General features: G+C 34.3%; 1 protein-coding gene across 1 annotated transcript; it reads left to right on the forward strand.

The window, feature by feature from the left end:
• Positions 1-21,130: 21,130 nt before the first annotated feature.
• Positions 21,131-24,597, forward strand: LOC130979902 (probable pectinesterase 53). Its single transcript, XM_057903448.1, has 5 exons — positions 21,131-21,736; positions 22,236-22,425; positions 22,515-22,721; positions 22,837-23,072; positions 24,359-24,597. Exons 1-5 carry the CDS (start codon positions 21,357-21,359, stop codon positions 24,504-24,506), a joined length of 1,161 nt encoding a protein of 386 aa, XP_057759431.1. The 5' UTR covers positions 21,131-21,356; the 3' UTR covers positions 24,507-24,597.

The raw sequence follows: 24,597 nt of genomic DNA on the forward strand, positions 1-24,597 counted from the left end.
GGACCCTCAATTTCAGCCAGAAAATACCTGAAATCACAGAATAACACACAAACTCATAGTAAAGTCCAGAAAAGTGAATTTTAATTAAAAACTAATAAAAATATACTAAAAACTAACTAAATCATACTAAAAACATACTAAAAACAATGACAAAAAGCGTATAAATTATCCGCTCATCACAACACCAAACTTAATTTGTTGCTTGTCCCCAAGCAACTGAAAATCAAAGTAGAATAAAAAGAAGAGAATATACTATAGACTCCGAAATATCAAGGAAACTTAGCTCCAACTAGATGAGCGGGACTAGTAGCTTTTTGCTTCCGAACAGTTTTGGCATCTCACTTTCTTCTTTGAAGTTCAGAATGATTGGCATCTATAGGAACTCAGAACTCAGATAGTGTTATTGATTCTCCTAGTTGAATATAATGATTCTTGAACATAGCTAGTGTATGAGTCTTGGCTGTGGCCCAAAGCACTCTGTCTTCCAGTATTACCACCGGATACATACATGCCACAGACACATAATTGGGTGAACCTTTTCAGATTGTGACCCAGCTTTGCTAGAGTCCCCAATTAGAGGTGTCCAGGGTTCTTAAGCACACTCTTTTTGCCTTGGATCACAACTTTATTTCTTTCTTTCTCTTTCTTTTTCTTTCTTTTTCTTTTTTTTTTCGAAATTTTTTTTTGTATCCACTGCTTTTTCTTGCTTCAAGAATCAATCTGATGATTTTTTAGATCCTCAATAACAGTTCTCTTTTTCCTCATTCTTTCAAGAGCCAACAATTTCAACATTCTCAAAACAACAAATTCAAAAGACATATGCACTGTTCAAGCATTCATTCAGAAAACAAAAAGTATTGTCACCACATCAAACTAATTCAACTAGTTTCAAGGATAAATTCGAAATCCTGTACTTCTTGTTCTTTTGTGATTAAAGCATTTTTCATTTAAGAGAGGTGATGGATTCATAGGACATTTATATCTTTAAGGCATAAACTTTAAATTTTATTAATTATGAATTAAGAAAAAGACTCAAAAATAGAAAACAAACAAAAAATTTAAATAGGCTCCTAATGATAGAGGTTTTCACAGAGTTAGGACTCAACAACCTTGATTTTGAGAAGTGGATGCTCCCTCAAATTGAGGGGAGAACTTTTGGCGCTTCAGTTCTTGAAGTTCACGCCCCTGCTTCTCTTGTTCCTTCAGCAATTTGCAGAGCATGCAGTTCTGATTCTGCTGTTCTTCCTTAAGTTGCTCCATAGTCTCTTGCAACTTGGTGATAGATGCTTCTAGGCTGGCCCAGTAGCCAATTTCAGGAAATTCAGGGAGGAACTCCTGCGCCCTCCTTTTGATAGAGTTGTCTTGCATTTGTCCTTCCATTGACTTCTTGGTGATTGGATGTTCAATGGGTATGAATTCATCTACTCCCATCTTTACCCCAGCCTCTTTACAGAGCAAGGAGATCAAGCTTGGGTAAGCCAGTTTGGCTTCAGTGGAATTCTTATTTGCAATTGTGTAGATCTCACAAGCAATCACATGATGAACCTCCACTTCTTTTCCAAGCATAATGCAATGAATCATCACTGCTCTCTTGATAGTGACCTCAGAACGGTTGCTAGTGGGCAATATGGAACGCCCAATAAAGTCTAGCCAACCTCTTGCAATTGGTTTGAGGTCTCCCCTCTTGAGTTGGTTTGGGACACCCTTTGAATTGGTTATCCACTTAGTTCCAGGGAGGCATATGTCCTCTAGAACTTGATCCAACCCTTTATCTGTTCTCACCATTCTCCTATTAAAGGATTCAGGATCATCTTGCAGTTGAGGCAATTTGAAGATTTCTCTTATTTTGTCCAGATGGAAGTACATAACTTTCCCTCTGACCATGGTTCTGTAAGTATGGTAAGCGGTTCCAGTCATTCTCTGCTTATCTGTTAGCCACATATTTGAGTAGAATTCCTGAACCATATTCCTTCCAACCTTTATCTCAGGATTGGTTAGAACTTCCCATCCTCTGTTTCGGATTTGCTCTTGGATCCCCGGATATTCATCTTCTTTCAGATCAAATTTTACTTCCAGGATCACTGACCTCAGACCCATTATTTTGTGATAATGGTCTTCATGTTCTTTGGTTAAGAACTTCTCTTGATTCCAAAGATTCTTTGGATTATTCTCTTTCTTTCCTCTTAAATTGGTTTGTTTTCCCTTAGGAGCCATGATCTTGATGAATCTTGGCTTTAGTGATCACGGAAAAGCACACCAAACTTAGAGGTTTGCTTGTCCTCAAGCAAAAGAAAGGAAAGAGGAGAGAGAGGAGGAGAGCAAATTCGAATGGTGTGGGGGAATGGTGAGGCCGAACGTGTTTTTATAAGGGGGGGGAAGGAGATTTCGAAAGAAATTGAAAGGAGACTTGAGAAGATATGGAGAGAATTTGAGAGAAGGGTAAGCTTTTGAACAAGATTTGGGATTGATTTGAGAGAGATTTGAAGAATGATTTTAATTTTTTTTTTAGGATTTGAAAGTGAATGATGAAAGGTTGAGATGGGTTCATGTGGAAAAGTATGGGTAAGAAAAGGAAAGTTTGAAAAAAATTTGATTGGAAAACAAAATCTTGGTCCCCCACCTTTCTGGCGTTAAACGCCCAGAATGGCATCCATTCTGGCGTTTAACGCCCATTTGTTGCCCATTGTGGGCGTTTAACGCCCAGCCAGGTGCCCTGGCTGGCGTTAAACGCCAGAATTCCCTTTATCACTGGGCGTTTTGCTAAACGCCCAGGATGCTGCACACCTGGCGTTAAACGCCCAGAATGGTGCCCGTTCTGGCGTTTAACGCCCAAAATGGCACCTTTACTGGCGTTAAACGCCCAGAATGGTGCCCATTCTGGCGTTTAACGCCCAAAATGCCCCTTACTGGCGTTTTTTCGCCAGTAAGCTCTTTTTCTCTGCTTTTTGCGCTGAATCCTTCTGTAACTCTGTGAATTCCTTCATTTTTGATACTTGCCTTTGTAAAAACAAAACATATAACCTGCTAATGACTGGGTTGCCTCCCAGCAAGCGCTTCTTTACGGTCTTTAGCTGGACCTTTACTGAGAATCACTCAAAATTGCCTTCAAGATAATGCTTGATTCTTTGCCCATTAACAATGAACTTTTTGTCAGAATCAATATCCTGAAGTTCAACATATCCATATGGTGACACTCCTGTAATCACATACGGACCCCTCCACCGGGATTTAAGTTTTCCTGGAAACAATCTGAGCCTAGAGTTGAAGAGCAGAACTTTTTGTCCTGGCTCAAAGACTCTGGTTGACAACTTCTTGTCATGCCACTTCTTTGCCTTTTCCTTATAAATTTTTGCATTTTCAAAGGCATTGAGTCTGAACTCCTCTAGCTCATTTAGCTGGAGCAATCTTTTTTCACCAGCTAACTGAGCATCCATATTTAGGAATCTGGTTGCCCAGTAGGCTTTATGTTCCAGTTCCACGGGCAGATGACAGGCCTTCCCATACACCAGTTGGTATGGAGAGGTTCCTATAGGAGTCTTGAATGCTGTTCTGTATGCCCACAGAGCATCATCCAAACTCTTTGCCCAATCCTTTCTTCGGGCTATCACAGTCCGTTCTAGGATTCTTTTTAGTTCTCTGTTAGAGACTTCAGCTTGCCCATTTGTCTGTGGATGATACGGAGTTGCCACTTTGTGGCTAATTCCATATCTGACCATAGCAGAGTATAGCTGTCTATTGCAAAAATGAGTGCCCCCGTCACTGATTAGTACTCTGGGAACACCAAACCTGCTGAAGATGTGTTTCTGAAGGAATTTCAGCACGGTCTTGGTATCATTAGTGGGTGTAGCAATTGCTTCTACCCACTTAGATACATAGTCCACTGCCACCAGAATGTAAGTGTTTGAGTATGATGGTGGGAATGGACCCATGAAGTCAATTTCCCATACATCAAATAATTCTATCTCTAATATCCCTTGTTGAGGCATGGCATATCCGTGAGGCAAGTTACCAGCTCTTTGGCAACTGTCACAGTTACGCACAAACTCTCGGGAATCTTTATAGAGAGTAGGCCAGTAGAAGCCACATTGGAGGACTTTAGTGGCTGTTCGCTCACTTCCAAAATGTCCTCCATACTGTGATCCATGGCAATGCCATAGGATCCTTTGTGCTTCTTCTCTGGGTACACATCTGCGGATCATTCCGTCTGCACATCTCTTAAAGAGATATGGCTCATCCCATAGGTAGTACTTGGCATCTAAAATTAATTTCTTTCTTTGCACTCTGCTGTACTCCTGGGGTATGAACCTCACAGCTTTATAGTTTGCAATATCTGCAAACCATGGAGCTTCCTGAATGGCAAAGAGTTGCTCATCTGGGAAAGTCTCAGAGATCTCAGTAGAAGGGAGGGACGTCCCAGCTACTGGTTCTATTCGAGACAGATGATCAGCTACTTGGTTCTCTGTCCCTTTTCTGTCTCTTATTTCTATATCAAACTCTTGCAGAAGCAACACCCATCTTATAAGCCTGGGTTTTGAATCCTGCTTTGTGAGTAAGTATTTAAGAGCAGCATGGTCAGTGTACACAATCACCTTTGATCCCACTAGATAAGATCTAAACTTGTTAATGACATAGACCACTGCAAGTAATTCTTTTTCTGTGGTTGTGTAATTCTTCTGTGCATCATTTAGAACACGGCTGGCATAATAAATGACGTGCAGAAGCTTGTTATGCCTCTGTCCCAACACTGCACCAATGGCATGGTCACTGGCATCACACATTAATTCAAATGGCAATGTCCAATCTGGTGCAGAGATGACTGGTGCTGTGACCAGCTTAGCTTTCAGGGTCTCAAACGCCTGCTGACACTGTGTGTCAAACACAAATGGCGTGTCAGCAGCTAGCAGGTTACTTAAAGGTTTTTCAATTTTCGAAAAATCCTTTAAGAATCTTCTGTAGAATCCCGCATGCCCCAGAAAGCTTCTGATCGCCTTAACATTGGCAGGTGGTGGTAATTTTTCAATTACCTCTACCTTTGCCTTATCCACCTCTATTCCCCTGCTTGAAATTTTGTGCCCAAGGACAATTCCTTCAGTCACCATAAAGTGACATTTCTCCCAGTTTAAAACTAGGTTAGTCTTTTGGCATCTTTTCAGGACAAGTGCTAGGTGATTAAGACAGGAGCTGAATGAGTCTCCATATACTGAGAAATCATCCATGAAGACTTCCAGGAATTTGTCCACCATATCAGAGAAGATAGATAACATGCATCTCTGAAAGGTTGCAGGAGCATTACACAGACCAAAAGGCATCCTCCTGTAGGCAAACACGCCAGAAGGGCAAGTAAATGCCGTTTTCTCTTGGTCCTGAGGATCTACTGCAATTTGGTTGTAACCTGAATAGCCATCCAAAAAGCAGTAATAATCATGACCAGCTAGTCTTTCTAGCATTTGGTCTATGAATGGTAAAGGAAAATGATCCTTTCTGGTGGCTGTATTGAGCCTTCTGTAGTCAATACACATACGCCACCCTGTGACTGTTCTTGTAGGAACCAGTTCATTTTTTTCATTATGAACCACTGTCATGCCTCCCTTTTTGGGGACAACTTGGACAGGGCTCACCCAGGGGCTATCAGAAATAGGATAAATAATCCCAGCCTCTAGTAATTTAGTGACCTCTTTCTGCACCACCTCCTTCATGGCTGGATTTAGCCTCCTCTGTGGTTGGACCACTGGTTTGGCATTATCCTCCAACAGGATCTTGTGCATGCATCTAGCTGGGCTAATGCCCTTAAGATCACTTATGGACCACCCAAGAGCTGTCTTGTGTGTCCTTAGCACTTGAATCAGTGCTTCCTCTTCCTGTGGATTCAAAGCAGAGCTTATGATCACTGGAAAAGTGTCACCCTCTCCCAGAAATGCATACTTCAGGGATGGTGGTAGTGGTTTGAGTTCAGGTTTGGGAGGCTTATCCTCCTCTTGAGGAATTTTCGAAAATTCCTTTGTTTTCTGTGGTTCTTCTTGATCAGGCTGAGTATCCTTGAAGATGTCTTCAAGCTCTGATTCTAGGCTTTTAGTCATATTGATCTCTTCCACCAAAGAGTCAATAATGTCAGCGCCCATGCAGTCATTTGGTGTGTCTGGATGCTGCATAGCTTTCACAGCATTCAACTTGAACTCATCCTCATTGACTCTTAGGGTTACTTCCCCTTTTTGTACATCAATGAGAGTTCGTTCAGTTGCTAGGAAAGGTCTTCCTAGAATGAGAGTTGCACTCTTGTGCTCCTCCATTTCCAGCACCACAAAGTCAGTTGGAAAGGCAAATGGCCCAACCTTGACGATCATATCCTCTATTATGCCTGATGGATGTTTAATGGAGCCATCAGTAAGTTGGAGGCATATCCGGGTTGGTTTGACTTCTCCAGTCAACCCAAGCTTTCTGATAGTGGATGCAGGTATTAGATTGATGCTTGCTCCAAGATCACATAGGGCTGTCTTGGTGCAAGCGCCTTCTAATGTGCATGGTATCATAAAGCTTCCTGGATCTTGAAGCTTTTCTGGTAAGCTTTTCAGAATGACTGCACTGCATTCTTCAGTGAGAAATACTTTTTCAGTTTCTCTCCAATCCTTCTTATGACTTAAGATCTCTTTCATGAACTTAGCATAAGAAGGTATTTGCTCAAGTGCCTCTGCAAACGGAATCTTTATTTCAAGAGTCCTTAGATAATCTGCAAAGCGGGCAAATTGCTTATCCTGCTCCGCTTGGCGGAGTTTCTGAGGATAAGGCATCTTGGCTTTATATTCTTCAACCTTAGTTGCTGCAGGCTTGTTCCTTACAGAAGTGGTTGAAGAATTCTTTTTAGAGGGATTACTGTCAGCACTCTCAGGTGTCTGATCCTCCCTTGGCGTCTGAACGCCAGGATTGGGTGGAAAATGGGCGTTAAATGCCAACTTTTCCCCCTTTTTTGGCGTTTGAACGCCAGAACTGGGCAGGGAATGGGCGTTTAACGCCAGCTTTCCCTCCCTTCCTGGCGTTTGAATGCCACTAGCATTCCTCTCTGGGCTCTTACTGTCCTCAGAGGGATTTTGAACAGTGGTTTGGTTATCCTCTGTCAATTGTTCCTCATTTGACTTTTTACTCTTTTGAGTGGTGTTGTTCAGTGTCTTCCCACTCCTCAGTTGAACAGCTTGACACTCTCCTGTTATCTGTTTAGATATCTGCTGTTTTGCTTGATTCAACTGCAGTTCTATGTTCTTGTTAGCAACTTTAGTTTCATGGAGCATCTCTTTAAATTCTGCTAACTGTTCTGTCATCAGGAGCAATTGTTGATTAAGTTCAATCATCTGTTCTTGAGGATGGATCAGTGACTACTGCCCTGACTTCCTCTTTTGGAGAGAACTCATTGCTAGAGTATAAATATTGGTTTCTAGCAACAGTGTCTATAAGCTCTTGAGCCTCTTCAATTGTCTTCCTCATGTGTATAGATCTACCAGCTGAGTGGTCTAAAGACATCTGAGCTTTTTCTGTAAGCCCATAGTAGAAGATGTCTAACTGTACCCACTCTGAAAATATTTCAGAGGGATATTTTCTTAACATACCTCTATACCTCTCCCAGGCATTATAAAGGGAATCATTATCCTCTTGTTTAAAGCCTTGGATGTCCAGCCTTAGCTGTGTCATCCTCTTTGGAGGGTAAAAATGATTCAGGAATTTGTCTGATAACTGTTTCCATGTCTTTGTGTTTGCTGTAGGTTGGTTATTCAACCACCTTTTAGCTTGATCTTTTACAGCAAATGGAAACAGTAATAGTCTGTAGACATCCTGATCCACCTCTTTATCATGTACTGTGTCAGCAATTTGTAAGAACTGTGCCAGAAACTCAGTAGGTTCTTCCTGTGGAAGACCGGAATACTGGCAATTTTGCTGCACTATGATAATGAGTTGAGGATTTAGCTCAAAGCTGCTTGCTTTGATGGGAGGTGTACAGATGCTACTCCCATATGCAGCTGTAATGGGGTTAGCATATGACCCCAGAGTCCTTCTGGACTGTTCAATCCCACTTAAGTCCATGATGGATAAAGGGAAATGATATGGATGGCAAGTAGATAAAAATATATTTTTTTTGAATTAACCAAAAAAAATAAAATAAAACAAAAGGAAAATAAAAATAAAAATTCGAAAAAAAAATAAGATCAAAGCAAATTGAGAACTGAATCAATTAGTTAATTAAAAAGATTTTGAAAACAACAATTAAGAAGATATGATTGAAAAATTTTGTGAAAAAGATTTGAATTTTGAAATGAGGAAAGAGAAAAACAACAAAATGACACCAAACTTAAAATTTCTAGAAAATCAAACACTAATTTTCGAAAATTTTAAGGGAAAAACACAAAGAGGACACCAAACTTAGAATTTTTACGGATCAAAAAGGGACTAAAGGCATGCAAATTCGAAAATTAAAAGAAAAACAAAAGCATGTAATTGACACCAAACTTAAAATATGAAACTAGACTCAACTAAAAGACTCTAAACCAACAAAAATAAAACAGTCATAATCTAAGCAACAAGATAAGCCGTCAGTTGTCCAAACTCGAACAATCCCCGGCAACGGCGCCAAAAACTTGGTGCACGAAATTGCAATCACACTTTTGCAATTCCGCACAACTAACCAGCAAGTGCACTGGGTCGTCCAAGTAATACCTTACGTGAGTAAGGGTCGATCCCACGGAGATTGTCGGCTTGAAGCAAGCTATGGTTATCTTGTAAATCTTAGTCAGGATATCAGAAATTGTCAGGGTTGATTGTGAAAAGCAAAAGAACATGAAATAAGTACTTGTTATGCAGTAATGGAGAATAGGTTGAGGTTTTGGAGATGCTCCATCTTCTGAATCTCTGCTTTCCTACTGTCTTCTTCATCAAACACGCAAGGCTCCTTCCATGGCAAGCTGTATGTAGGGTTTCACCGTTGTCAATGGCTACCTCCCATCCTCTCAGTGGAAATGTTCAACGCACCCTGTCACGGCATGGCTATCCATCTGTCGGTTCTCAATCAGGCCGGAATAGAATCCAATGATTCTTTTGCGTCTGTCACTAACGCCCCGCCCTCAGGAGTTTGAAGTTCGTCACAGTCATTCAATCATTGAATCCTACTCAGAATACCACAGACAAGGTTTAGACCTTCCGGATTCTCTTGAATGCCGCCATCAATTCTAGCTTATACCACGAAGATTCTGATTAAAGAATCCAAGAGATATCTACTCAATCTAAAGTAGAACGGAGGTGGTTGTCAGGCACGCGTTCATAGTTGAGAATATGATGAGTGTCACGGGTCATCACATTCATCCGGGTTAAGAGCAAGTGATATCTTAGAACGGAAGCAAGCATGATTGAATAAGAAACAGTAGTAATTACATTAATCCATCAAGACACAGCAGAGCTCCTCACCCCCAACCATGGGGTTTAGAGACTCATGCTGTAAGAAGTACACAAAGAAACGTGTAAAGTGTCATGAGGTACAGATACAATGTCAAAAGATCCTATTAATAGTGAACTAGTAACCTAGGGTATACAGAAATGAGTAAATGACGTAAAAATCCACTTCTGGGTCCACTTAGTGTGTGCTTGGGCTGAGCATTGAAGCTTTTATGTGTAGAGACCTTTTCTGGAGTTAAACGCCAGCTTTCATGCCAGTTTGGGCGTTTAACTCCAATTTTTATGCCAGTTCCAGCGTTAAACGCTGGAAATTCTGAGGCTGATTTGCAACGCCGGTTTGGGCCATCAAATCTCGGGCAAAGTATGGACTATTATACATTGCTGGAAAGCTCAGGATGTCTACTTTCCAATGCCGTTAAGAGCGCGCCAATTGGGCTTCTGTAGCTCCAGAAAATCCACTTCGAGTGCAGGGAGGTCAGAATCCAACAGCATCTGCAGTCCTTTTCAGTCTCTGAATCAGATTTTTGCTCAGGACCCTCAATTTCAGCCAGAAAATACCTGAAATCACAGAAAAACACACAAACTCATAGTAAAGTCCAGAAAAATGAATTTTAATTAAAAACTAATAAAAATATACTAAAAACTAACTAAATCATACTAAAAACATACTAAAAACAATGCCAAAAAGCGTATAAATTATCCGCTCATCAAGACCAAGAAAGTATTTCAAATCCCCTATGTCTTTGATCCAAAATCTTTCATGAGGAACATCTTTAACTGAGTTAATTTTATTTAGGTCATCACCTGCCAATACTAATTCATCTATATACACTAAAATTGATGTGAATCCAAGTGCTGTAATCTTGGTGAAGAGGCTGTAATCCGATTTGCATGGAGTGAATTTTAGCTCAAGTAGAACCGAGTTGAGCTTGCAATTCCATTATCTACTAGCTTGTTTTAATCCATACAAGGGCTTTTCAAGCTTGCAAACTTGACCCGATAAGGCTTCTAAACTTGGAGGCACCTTCATATAGACTTCCTCATCGAGTTCACCATGCAAAAATTTCGTGTTGACATTAATTTGTTTAAGGTGCCAACTTTTCATTGCTGCAACAGCCAGTATATATATATACACAGAGAGAGAGAGAGAATCCCTAGATTTACTATAGGATTGAAGGTGTTTCGTTCGATGGAGAAGAAAATTGCGTATGAGCAAGGAGAAGAAATTGCGTGAAAGAGGGCGTTCAGATCAAACGAAGAAAAGAAAAAAGGGAAAAATAGATTCACGGAGCAAAAATCGCGAACAAGCACTTCAACTGTCAAGATGGACTCATCATCTTTCTCTAATCACGTTAACGAATTGTGAATTTGAAAGCAAGTTTCTTATCCTTTTATCGAGATCTCCATGTTCTTCCGTCCACGCTCACCGCACCATGTGAAAATTGCATATGAGCATGGAGAAGAACAATAACAGAGAAATCAAGAAGGAATTGAGAATTGAACTTGAATAATGATCAGACTCAAAAAATACAATACTACATTTTGCTATTTATATAAAACACTACTTCTAACAAAATTGCCTTGCTATTCTAACAAACTATACAGCTCAGCATATCAACAAATCTACTACTAACAACTTTTCTATACAAGAGAAATAACAACCTGTATTAAGAAATTCTAACTAACAGAATAAATATCAAGTAATAGATTGTATAGATCTTTCTTTGTGAATTCTTTTTGCGTGACCATGAACCCCATTATACGACAAATTCTAACATTATAAAAGTGCAAACTATCAGCTTGTGCTTTATTAGTGTCTGTCATAGTTCGATATGCTGGAACAAATTGGATATATTTAGGTGGGATGATGTTATGGTTGTAAGTTTTTTTGCTTGGCACATTACACGTGTGATTAGCTTATAATCTTTTTTTTTATTCTCCATCTCTAAATACTTTTTTCCTTCGTGTACCTTCTTTGTTACAAACCATCTATCACATATTATTGTCTCTATTGAAATCTTGCCTTTTTTGTCAAATCTCACAATAAAATCGTGCACGTTAGCATAATTTCCATAGAAATTACAACATTATTTAACAGTGTCAAACAAAATATCCCACATGTCATCATAATTTAATTTGTTTAACTTCTCAACTTCTTGAATTTTGTTTCTACAATTTGACATATCTATAGATTCACTAATTTAATCCTCATTATTAATAATATCTTCTTTCTCCTTCTGAGAATTACTATCATACCTAAAACACAATTCATCATATTCAATAGATTGCTGTAAAAATTTATTGTCATTGATGTTCATGCTTATGATAAAATTCTATTCAAAAAATAAATAATAAAAATAATTAATTAAGAAACTAATTAACTTTACAAAAAAACTTTAAAAAATAGGAAAATTATAAATTAAACAATTATAATCTATCAAATTTAAAAATCTTTAGAACAAAAATTCTCAAATGCAACAAGGATATAAATATCCGATTATAGTGGTATTATATATTGTTAATTTTTCATGGAAGCCAACAAAAAATATCTGTTACTTAACTTTGTCTTCAATTACGTCTTTTAAAAATGATTTTATTTATAAATTTCTAAAATTATTTTAAAATGCATTTCAACCAATTGACTACAAGCTTGGTAATTACCAAAAAAGAAAAAATATGTTATCTAGATTATTATTTTTTTATTAGTTTGATGTTAATAGTAATTAATTATAGTAAAAGTATATAAGGTTAGTCACAAAATATTTTTTTCATTTTTCTGTTTTCATTCATTTGAAAATTTTAAAATGAGAAGAATCAATTGTTTTCTTCTCTCAACTTTCACTCTTCCTTTTTTATTCTGGTTCGTTAAACCATTAATATTACAACTTGAATAGTTTAAGACATGAGATTTTTTTCATGGTGCATGAGCGTGGAGAGCAACCAAATTGTGAATTGCCGATAGTTGCCGATGACGCCATTTTTTTTCTTTCCCTTATTTTTTCTTCGACATTTTCTTATTCCCTTTCTTACCTGTTCCTTCAAACTCTTCCAATAGAGTTCGATGAGAGGCTATTTCACAAGATTCTTTCTTGGTAAACATAGTTGTTCTAATCAACGAGTTAGAAGGAAGAAGACATGAATCCTTATTACTTTGTGATTCATTGATTTCTCAAAATGGCGGACATGATAAACAGATCCTCGAGTGGTAGTTTTGACAACCAGAACAATGGCAATCTTCTCCATCAACTTACGAATCTTCAATCTCAATTTTCGAAGAGCAACACAAGTCTGATTCAATATCAATTAAACCCTTACTTTTTTTACCCTATAGAAAATCTAGGTAGTAAAGGTTGTGGAGCTACAATGGCATGCTCTCATTCTAACAAGCAAGGCAATACAGAAGATGTGTGCTATAAAAAGTATGGGTATTCCTCCCATTTCTATCAAGGTAGCAACATAACACCACCATCAATCACGTGATCACTGAGGAGCATGATGATATACTCAGTGATAAACAATCTCAGCTCAATGGTCTCCAAGAGAACACTGAAATATCAATATCTGAATTCACTCCAGAGCAAAAATTTGCCTTGTTAGAGTTGATCAAAGATAAAAGTGTGCAGCAACAACCTCATAATGCAAACCAAATTTTGACTAATTCTATTCAGACCTCCACTCCAGGTAAAACCATTGCATTACATTTTAATACGAAAATTATGAACATTATCACTCCAAAATCTGCACTATGGATCATCGACTTCAGTGCAACAGATCATGTGACTTTTGACTTAAAAGATTTTGCAAGCTTTCAAAATATTACTCCAATTAATGTGATATTGCCAAATGAGACCAAAACTATCAGCACCATCATTAGCATAATCACATTCTCTAAACTTTTTTCTCAAAATATTTTATACATTCCTTCTTTTGATTTTAAACTGATCTCTGTGTCAAAATTAACCTCAAACTTACATTTTCAACTGTTAATCGAGGATAAGTATTGTGAGATACAAGATCAATCCACATCAAAGTTGATTGGCATTGCTGACTGTAGATAGTGGTTATATACAATGAGTAGAGAACCAAAATTCTCTCACTTTTCCCTCCTCCAACAAAGCAAGCTTCATTAGCGGTAACTACGACTACTACTCATTCCATAACACCTTCATACATTGAGCACAACAACATTTGACATCTTAGATTAGGAGACGTACCCATGCATAAATTGATTTTACTGAAAAAATATTATCCTTTTATAGATTGTATTGCTTCAAAACTTTCTTGTGACTCATGTCATTTTGCAAAATAAAAGAAATTATCTTTTGATCTTAGTACAACTGAAATAAAAGATTATTTTATCTTAGTTCATATGGATATTTGGGGTCCTATTTTTATCCCTTCCGATAAAAGATATAGGTATTTTTTTATTGTGGTAGATGGCAAGAGCAAATTCACTTAGATCTTTTTTATGAAAACTAAATCTAAGGTATCACAATTGGTTATTAATTTTGTAAATTTTGTCAGAGTACAATTTAAAAAATAAGTTAAGTGTATAAAGATTGACAAAGAACTAAAATTCACTCTAAAATCCTTTTTTGTATCAACTAACATTTTACACCAAATTTCTTGTGTAGAAACACCAGAGCAAAATGGGATTGTAGAGCGAAAACACCAGCACATTTTAGGTATTGCTAGAGCATTGTTATTTTAATCAGAAACTTCACATTGTTTTTAGCAATACGTAGTTACTCACGCTATTCATCTAATTAATAGGCTGCCTAGCACTAAATTGGATAATGCTAGTCTTTATAAGCTTTTGTATGGTAACTTACCTAACCTTTCATATTTAAGAGTATTTGATTCTCTTGCATATGCCTCCATATTAACAAATTCAAGAACAAAATTAGACCCAAAAATCAGAAAAATAGCTTTTTTTGGTTTTAAATTAGGGACAAAGGATTTTTGACTTATTGATTTAAAATCAAAGAAAATTTGTATATCTAAAAATATAACTTTCTATGAAACTCATTTTCCATTTTCACATTCCACTAACACTGACATTTCTACGGTACCCGCTCGTACTCCATAATGCATTGATCTTTTTTAATATGATACACCATCCATACATCATTTGCAATCACCCACACATACCACCCTCACATATTCAAATGAATATTTCTCAATTTTAATGCATTCACCAATTTTCTCACATACTATTGCACCCATTATCACACCACATACTAACAATGCACCTGCATCACAAAACTATGACATCACACATGACTGCATCACTAGAAAATCTGAAAGAGTAAAAAAATTGCTTGCTTATTTGAAGGACTACCATTGTATGATAACCCACGTAACTCACTCTAGCAACTTTGCTAACTCTAACTCTTTATATCCTATTTTATAATACTTGTCATAAGATAAACTAACCTCAAAATATAAGTCCATTTTTTTAGCCATCACCTTTAGAACCTGGCACTTATGAGGAAGCGGCTGCACATGAATGTTGGAGAAAGACAATACAAGCTGAATTGACAGCTCTAGATCAGAACAGAACTTGGTGTCTCACTGAACTGTCAAAATGTAAGAAGGCTGTGGGTTGCAAATGGGTTTTCTGGATAAAGTTCAATCCCGATAAAACCATAGAAAGGCATAAAGCAAGGCTAGTTACAAAAAATTCACTCAAGTGTAAGGAGTGGATTATGGTGATACTTTTAGTCCAGTTGTCAAAATGACTACACTACGAGTAATGTTAGCATTAACAAAGACAAGAAAATGACATTTGAAACAGCTGAACATCAATACTGCCTTTCTTCACGGAGATTTGGACAAGAAATTTTATATGAGGATACCACTCGGTTTGGCCGTGTCACAACCAGGTTTGGTTTGTAAATTACAAAAGTTTCTATATGGGCTTAAGTAAGCAAGCAGACAATGAAATATTAAGCTCACTCAGACTCTTGTTGATGCTGGTTATAAGCAGTTTTTTTTATGATCATTCCCTCTTCATCAAGAAACAATCTAAAAACTTCACTGTCATTCTAGTATATGTTGATGACTTGGTATTAACCGGAGATGACATTGACAAAATCAATTCCATCAAGCAAATTTTGGATGACAAAGTCAAAATAAAGGATCTTCGTGATCCCAAGTACTTCTTGGAAATGGAAGTAGCACGTTCTAACTCTGCAATTCACATTTATCAGTGGAAGTATGCCATGGACCTTCTCAAAGATTTTGGTTATCAAGATTGCAAGCCTCTCTTCACCTCATTTGATTAAAGTCAGAAACTCTCGGAGGAGTTGGGTACCATTTTAACACACAACACTACTTACAGACAGCTCATTGGCCGACTCCTTTACCTCACAAATACTAGACCCGATATCTCTTATGTTGTGGGACGTTTGAGCCAGTTTTTGGACTGTGCAACCACTTCTCACCTATAGGCTTCTTTTCACGTACTCCGATATTTAAAAGACAAATATGCAACTGGTCTATTCTTCTCCTCTACTTCTAATTTACATCTCACTGAATTTGTCGACGCTGACTGGGCTATTTGTGCCAATACTCGTCATTTCGTTTCCGATTATTGCTTCATGCTTGGAAACTCTTTCATTAGCTGGAAGAGTAAGAAGCAAATCACCGTTACCAAGTTCTCTGCAGAAGTTGAATATAGGTCTCTTGTTGTTGCCACATGTGAAACTAGTTGGTTATCTTTCTTAATGAATTTTATTGGTTTGCGGCTTCAAAAGTCTATTACTCTATTCTGTGATAACCAGTCAACCATTCACATTGTCAATAATTCCATCTTTCATGAAAGAACCAAACACATTGAAGTGGACTCCCACATTGTTCATGAAAAGTATTTATTTGGTCTCATTCATCTTATACCAGTTCGTTCCAAAGACCAACTTACTAATTTTCTTATCAAAGCTTTGCGACAGGGTCCTTTTCTTACTAATGTTTCCAAGCTAGGATTGTTAAGTTTATACCATTCTAACTTGCAGGAGGGTGTTATCTAGATTATTATTTTTTATTAGTTTAATATTGATGATAATTAATTATAGTAAGAGTACATAAGGTTAGCCACAAAACATTTTTTTCAATTTTCTGTTTTCATTCATTTGAAATTTTTAAAATGAGAAGAACCAATTTTTCTCACTCTCTCAACTTTCACTCTTCCTTTCTCTCTTCTGATTTGTTAAACCATTAACATCACGGTTAAATAGCGTATTACATGATATTTTCTTCAAAACCAAATACAATCCATAATTTGAACCATTCTTAAAGGTGTAAAACAAGTTTAGATAATAGTACTATGAATGACCTAACTCATACTTATTTATCAAACAAATTTTCTTTTTGTACCAAATGACATACATACGATTTATCGATCTAAATTCAGAGAACAATTTGAAGAATGAAAACCTAACCGAATATTATTGTTGGCTATGTGTTTCTAGCTCAAGAGGGAAAAATAGAGTGCTGCTGCGCAATGGTAGAGGATGCAGTGGCCATGGCGAACAACGGCGAGACACGACGACGCTGGTAGAGGAGGCAGATACAGAGGCGGTGCGAATAGGGGGTCAGAGGTAGAAGACGTGAGAGATGGTAATGGAGATAGATAAAAAGAGTAAAAGACAGAGAGAATGTGACTGTGATAAACGTGGGTCGTGGTAGAGCTGTCGTTGAATATTGCCTTCAAATTTGAGGTGAAGATGTTCCTTTTTTTTATTTTTTATTTTATATTAATTTTAATAAAATATAATATTTAACTATAATTAATCATATATAGTATATATTGGTATTTATACAAAAAATTATATTTAATATATTTTTAAAATATATTAAATTTTAATTTTTTAAATTATTTAATTATTAATTGAGTGAAATTAATAACGTCTCGTATTTATATTAGAGAAAGTTTAGGGAGTTAGCACTTTTATTAAAATTTGGCTAACATTTAACCATCAAAAGAAAAGAGAGTAATCCCAGTATTCCACATCATTAAATGTAATCTCATATTATTAAAAATACTAACAATGACTAATTATTAGCTACAAATCACAAAATTTGCTGACCATTAGCATTCCTCTGTATATTATATTAGTCCATATAAATAGATATGAACTCTCCATAAATATTGGGTATGACAACAGTCACCCTTATCTAATTATATCTTGAGCTGTAGCTATAGAGAGTATGTATGAACACATCAAATACAATAATCACGGACAGATTGTGTATTTGACTTTCTGATTGGATTTTTTTTAGATTGATTCATATCACGGATCATTTTGTAGGTTGTCTCTTATTAGCCTCATTAAACATTGTTTTCAATTTTTCTCCATAAGCACCATGCATGTGCCCTTTAATTTTGAACATCACTGTCGTAATAGCATATTAATTAGTTGTTATTTTTTAAATAAAAGTTGATTAATTAAACTATAGCTTGTCATTACAAGTTCCATACACGCATGGCATATTCGAAGAATGAAGGGAGTTAAGGTTAGAATTTTGTATAATTATCATATACAATACTTCATACACAACATTTAATTTCATGAGTTCAGATTATTAGATAACATTTCTTTTTCTGAAACGCTTGCGACAATCATTCTTTATTTTGACCTCTTTTTTTATTACTCCATACATTCGAATCAAAGCAACCAAGTTTATATACACGCTACTCATTAATTAACTCACTTTATTAGTAGTTTCATTTCTTAACCTAATAGTCCTACTAAATGTGCTACAACATTTTTTTAACATTGTTTTTTTTTAATTAATATATACTCCAACTTTAAATATTGAAAAAAACTGAAATTAAAAAAAATATAATTTTCACGCACCTTGATATATAACATTAGAGCAACAATACACATACGATATACATTAAATATTTTCTGTTAATCTTAATGACTTTCTGAACGTATTTTTTTTCTTTCCCTTTTCAAATGCCAGATTTTGAAATTAATTAAATAGAAAATCTATGTTATATATAAAGATAATGAATGATATTTTTTATAATAATAATAATAATAATAATAATAATAATAATAATAATAATAATAATAATAATAATAATAATAATAATAATAATAATAAAGAATGAGCAAGGAGAGTATTAGGACGAAATAACAGTGCCCAGAATCTACTATAACCTAGTATATTTTTTGTCTTTAATATTTGTAAATTTTTTAAAAATATTTCTAACATTTAATTTTATTTTTAAATATTTTTAATTTGTATTAAAGTTATTTCTATATATTTTTAAATTTGTCTTTAATATTTAAATTAAATTAATATTCAAGAGTAATTTTAATATAAAATAAAAAATATTAGAAATAAAATTAAATATTAAAAATATTTTTGAAGAAAAACATAACGTTAAAGACACAACATACACATACTTCATCCTTTTTTTACCAAAATAGAAAGAGTACTTTCATATAACAAAAGCAAATTAAAAAGGGAAGAGTATGAATCATCTGGACCCAAAATAACACTAACAAATAGTTTTGTCTCAAGGAAAGTTTTTTCACATCACTGTGGTTATAGCTTTGGCCTAAATTGTCTAACCATTAATTCCTGTTTCTGCCATATAGTATAGTGCCATGTCCTTCATGGTATTGGGTATAGCCCACAGAGTTTCCCTAAATTCACCCACTACATACATGTATGGAATAATCTATAGTATTATTAATAATAATCAATTTACAAGTGGTCAAATAACATTAATCAGCTAAACAACAACAACAAGAATCTAATTGTATTAACAATAATGTTATTTTAGCACTTAAAAGTGGATTTCTCATTGACAGTTTGACACTACTCATTAAGACTTAGTATATATAAAAAATAAATTTAAATGCTAAGTAGTAGTAAATATATCAATAAGTATATATAAGAAACTGATTTTTAATCATTCAAGAAATTAACTAATTTTAATTAATTAATATTAGTTATTTTTTATGATAAAATTATATTTTTAAACTCATTTTGGTAGAATTTAAGATTTAAGATTGGGATTAGGGGGTTAAAATTTAGGATTTAAAAAGATTTTATAATTTAAAATATAAGATAAAAAATAATTTTAAAATATTAGTTAATATTGACGGAAAAAAATCCATTCTCTAATCAAATTTTATATAAAATTTAAAGTGGTGGAATGAGTATTGAACACAAATTATGATAATTTTTTTATCTGATTATTTAAAAAAGAGTGAATATCCAATTCAGTAGTCCTTGATAATTTTTTTAAAGGATTACAAAATTTTTAAACAAAATTTTTTTTCAACTCTTGATATTTAATTTCGTGAGATTGATTAACTTTTCTGTTAATGATCTCTCTTCAAAACATACCTATGTGACACGTTAATCACTAATATATCTTCTATTTAATTTTTATAAATAAAAATAATTTAAAAATAAATAATGTTTCTTAGTTTTACACAGTATATATAACTAAAATATTTGAAAAAGGTAATAGAAAAATAAAAAGTAAAAGATATACACCCTTAATAATTATCCTTAAAAAATAAGGAGACTTCCAACAAAAGAAATTAATTTTAATTGGTTCTTAATAAATAAATCAATATTTTAATATATTATGTAGATTTATTTCATTAATACAGATTAAAAATATTAATAAAAAATTAATAATCTCATAAAAATAAAATTTAAAAACCTAAAAAAATGTTTTTTTGTTGAAATTCTCATTATCTTTTAAGATAATGGTCAGTAACGTTTAGTTTTTTCACTTCAAAGAATAATTTGAGTCCAAATTAAGGGTAGGTGTTATCAGCATGCATAAGCTAAAAAGGAACCTTAAAATTGTATTTATATATATTTTTTTTTCACATGAAATGCTACACATTGGTGCATAACCTAACCAGAACCAACCCATTATCCCTATCTCAATAAAATATATTTATGATCACACACAAACAGAAAGAGAAAGAGGAGCTCACGGGCAGCATCAAACAAACATCAACAACAAAGGAAAAATGGCCAAACACAATAGAATATTAATGTCATCCAACATCAAAAGTAGTGGAAAATACAGATACTATAGTTTATTATGCTGATAAATAAAATTGAATATAATTATTATTTGGACATAAAAAAAATAATAGACATCTAATGCATTTTAATAAAGGAATAAAAAATCTCAATTTTTTTCCCCAAAGGCTTAATTTTGTATATCTTCCTCTTCTCTTTTGTATTGTTTAGAGTTCTATATATGTAATTAATATAATAAAAACATATATACCTTTTTCTTTTATAACGACGTTCATTTAAATTTATTTTCTTAAATACTAATTTAATTTTTTTTATGTAAAGTACATAATTGGATCCATTTATAAAATATCAATTTCTTGTCATTTTTAAAAGAAGACAATAATTAAGAATATTAGTTATCTTTTCCTTGTGATGAAGTGCTAATCTTTGATGTATCCGCCGGTTGTTGATCAATTCAGATAGTGAAGAGTTATTGATATATAAATTTAATTAAATCATCATCTAATAATTCTGAAATATCAATTTACATGAAAATATCTAAAAACATAATTTCATTGAGACAAGAAGCTAAGTTTTTTTATTTTTTTTTTTATTATTTTATATGCAAGAAAGTGCATCAACATGACCTGTATGTGGCTTAGATTGTTTCTCTTTCTAACATGGATGTCAGTAGAAGAAGCACCCGTGACCTCTCATTCATTTCCATTCTTTCTTTTCTCTCTTCTTAACAATAAGCTTCACTTTTCACCTAAAACAACCACCATAACTTACTATATAAACATCAATGCCTTCAACCATTAATCCTTACTTTCTTTCTTTCTTTTAGTTTCATCATTAGGTCAAAAGTATAACACACTGTGTTAGGCGACCAACATTTTTGTTCCTTTTTTTTTTCTATGGCGATTTCAAATTCGCATTACATTTTGTGTGTTACAATAGCAATCCTTGTGATTGTTGTTCAAAATTCAAGAAGTGCATATTGCCGGCACCATGATGATGGCAGTAGAAAGGGAATTCGATTGAGGAATGGATTATTGTCCAACATGAGTAGGATAGACTTCTCGGAAGAACAGTTCATGAAATGGGTCAACTTTGTTGGTAACCTCAATCATTCCATGTTCAAGGCTGCAAAGAACAAGCTCTTTGCTTCCTACACTTTGCATGTTGATAACAACCCTGCACTTGGTGACTTCACTTCCATTCAAGACGCCATTGATTCTCTTCCTTCCATTAATCTTGTTAGAGTCCTCATCAAGGTTCATGCAGGTCTTTACACGTAAGAACTATTACATAGTTTGATTAAATTGTCATATAATTATTCTCAGCTAACCAAATTTGTGGCCTCTTCTTCAATCTTGTTTATGTATTTAATTACAATTATACTACTTGTGAATGCTAAAATCAGTTACCAAAATAAATTATTAGTATAAAATATACGTTAAAATATAAAAATATATAAAAGAATAAATTAAATCACATGTATATTTATATATAAATTAATTTGGTGATTGATATTAGTGACTAATTTTGAGGTATGAATAACATTTTTGATTTAATTAAGACTTGGATTTTAGTGTTTGTCCACATTCAGCATTATTGTGTTATGTTCTTTATTAAAATGTTGGAAAATGGTACGTGACAACTGACAAATTTTGTTTCTTATTACACAATAGTGTCTTTTTCGATACCTATTCAAATGCTCTAAGAATTATACATATATGATATTTTCATTTAATTTCAGCAAATTTAGATAAATTGTATACTATAATATCCAGGGAGAAAGTGAACATTCCTCAATTGAAATGGTTCGTAACAATAGAAGGAGCAGGTGCAGATAAAACAATAGTTCAATATGGTGACACAGCACAAACACCTGGCCCAAATGGGAGGCCATTGGGAACCTACGGTTCTGCTACTTTTGCTGTTAATTCACCTTATTTTATTGCAAAGAACATCACATTCAAGGTAATTAATAATTAATTAACTACATTCTAATTAATTACTATTAGAGTTAATTAAACTAATGAAAAGATGATCATCTTTATTGTGCACAGAACACTACTCCAGTCCCTGCACCAGGAGCAATTGGAAAACAGGCAGTGGCATTCAGGATTTCAGCGGACACAGCAGCATTCTATGGATGCAGTTTCTTGGGTGCACAGGACACACTGTATGATCATATGGGAAGACATTATTATAAGGATTGTTACATTGAAGGCTCTGTTGATTTCATATTCGGAAACGCTCTCTCTCTATTTGAGGTTACTATTATTAATTTTTAATTAATATATAATTTTGTCCAATAATTTTAATTTTGCCCCGGAGGTAACAGGAAAGAACAAATGTTCCTTGGTTGTATCCATATTCCATGAATAGGGGTGTCACGTGCATGCAATAGCACAGAATATGGGAGCAGTAACGGCGCAGGGGAGGAGTAGCATGTTGGAGGACACGGGGTTCTCATTCGTGAACTGTAAGGTCACGGGGTCAGGGGCACTATACCTGGGAAGGGCATGGGGTCCCTTTTCTCGCGTGGTCTTCGCCTATACATATATGGACAACATCATCATTCCCAAAGGCTGGTATAACTGGGGTGACCCTAATCGTGAATTGTATGTCAACTCTGCTCTCTACCTATGCCTATATATGCTTCCTCTTCCATTGCATTATTACATCTACTCTTCTATATGCCTTCTTTGGAAGAGATTGAATTAAGTTTTTGTATTATATTTAGTGTAAAATATATAAGATTAATTTATGTTTTACTATCATGTTTAGTTTAAGATAAACATAAATACAATTTTATGTTTTTATTTTCCTAATACCTATATATATTCAACTAGCTTGCCTTCAGTACTCTTCTTTATTCTAGTAGAGGATGAATGTCTCATAGGTAGCTTTTGTTCCAAGGTATGAAGACGAAAATTGAGAAATTAGGATTTAGTATCATATTTGTTAGTCCGGTATTAAAATTTTAGTATTTTAGTACTTTCAAAAAGTAAGTACACATGAACTGAAATTTTTTGGGACGGAGATTGAAATTTTAATTATATTTTATACAAAAAATATTCCTATTTCAATTAATTAATTCCAATTTTACTCTTTGTGCAAATTAAATTAGAACTTCATTCTTATTTTAGTCTTTATCTCTTATTTTACACTAAATATAATACTGAAATTTATTTCAGTTTCTATCTTTCAATCTTTGTCTTTCTTCCAAACACTATCTTAAAGATATAATGATTCATATTTTTTTATTAATTTAAATTTTAAAAAAAATTAGAGTTTGATTTTTGTTCACTTCAAAAAGAAAGAATTTAGTATAAAATCAATAGAAAAATATCTTGTAAAAAATTTAAGTAAATTTAAAAAAACTATTAGACTTGTTAAAAATATAATTATTTGTGTTTTTTTTTATCAATTTAAATTAAAAAAAAATGATACTAATGACAATGTGATATTAATGGATGCACAATTAGATGGACAATGGGGCGGTGCCACACTCATCACTTACCACCCTAAACATGGTGTAATTCACACAAGTACATAATGGGTGTGAAGGCTTCTTTGTCATCTTGCTCTTTTGAATATATACATACTATACTTTCAATTATTATGTTGCTGGATCCATATATCAAATTACACACTCAAATTTTGATGAATTTAATATACTAGTTAGTCCATACAGCACTATATATATTTGGATAAGATCAAATAAGATTCTAATTAAGAAACAAAGAAGACATACACGCACTAATAATCTTTTTATTTATTTAATAATATAACAAGTGTTTTATCTAATTCTTAGATAGACATACGTTTAATAAGTAGATATTGTTATGCATTTGTTAATTTTATAAAGCCCATTGTTAATATTCTATATATGTATTGTGTATAGGACTGTATTCTATGGACAATACAAATGCACAGGAGCGGGAGCAAGCTTTGCTGGGAGGGTATCATGGTCAAGGGAACTCACTGACGATGAAGCCAAGCCTTTTCTTTCTCTTTCCTTTGTTGATGGCACGGAATGGATCAATCTTTGATCATCACATCATCAATTCATCATACACATCAACATACATATGTACAACCATATATAATCTTATAAATTAATTCAAATTCCTCTTATATATC

Source organism: Arachis stenosperma, chromosome 5 (assembly GCF_014773155.1).
Source record: "Arachis stenosperma cultivar V10309 chromosome 5, arast.V10309.gnm1.PFL2, whole genome shotgun sequence".
NCBI classification, from domain to species: domain Eukaryota; kingdom Viridiplantae; phylum Streptophyta; class Magnoliopsida; order Fabales; family Fabaceae; genus Arachis; species Arachis stenosperma.

Bases quoted from the DNA above. Each gene is read 5' to 3' on its own strand.
- LOC130979902 (XM_057903448.1), top strand. From the start codon at position 21,357: ATGGCGATTTCAAATTCGCATTACATTTTGTGTGTTACAATAGCAATC. The intron at 21,737-22,235 runs GTAAGAACTATT...TATAATATCCAG, and splicing joins GTTCATGCAGGTCTTTACAC to GGAGAAAGTGAACATTCCTC. The intron at 23,073-24,358 runs GTATGTCAACTC...TATTGTGTATAG, and splicing joins GGTGACCCTAATCGTGAATT to GACTGTATTCTATGGACAAT.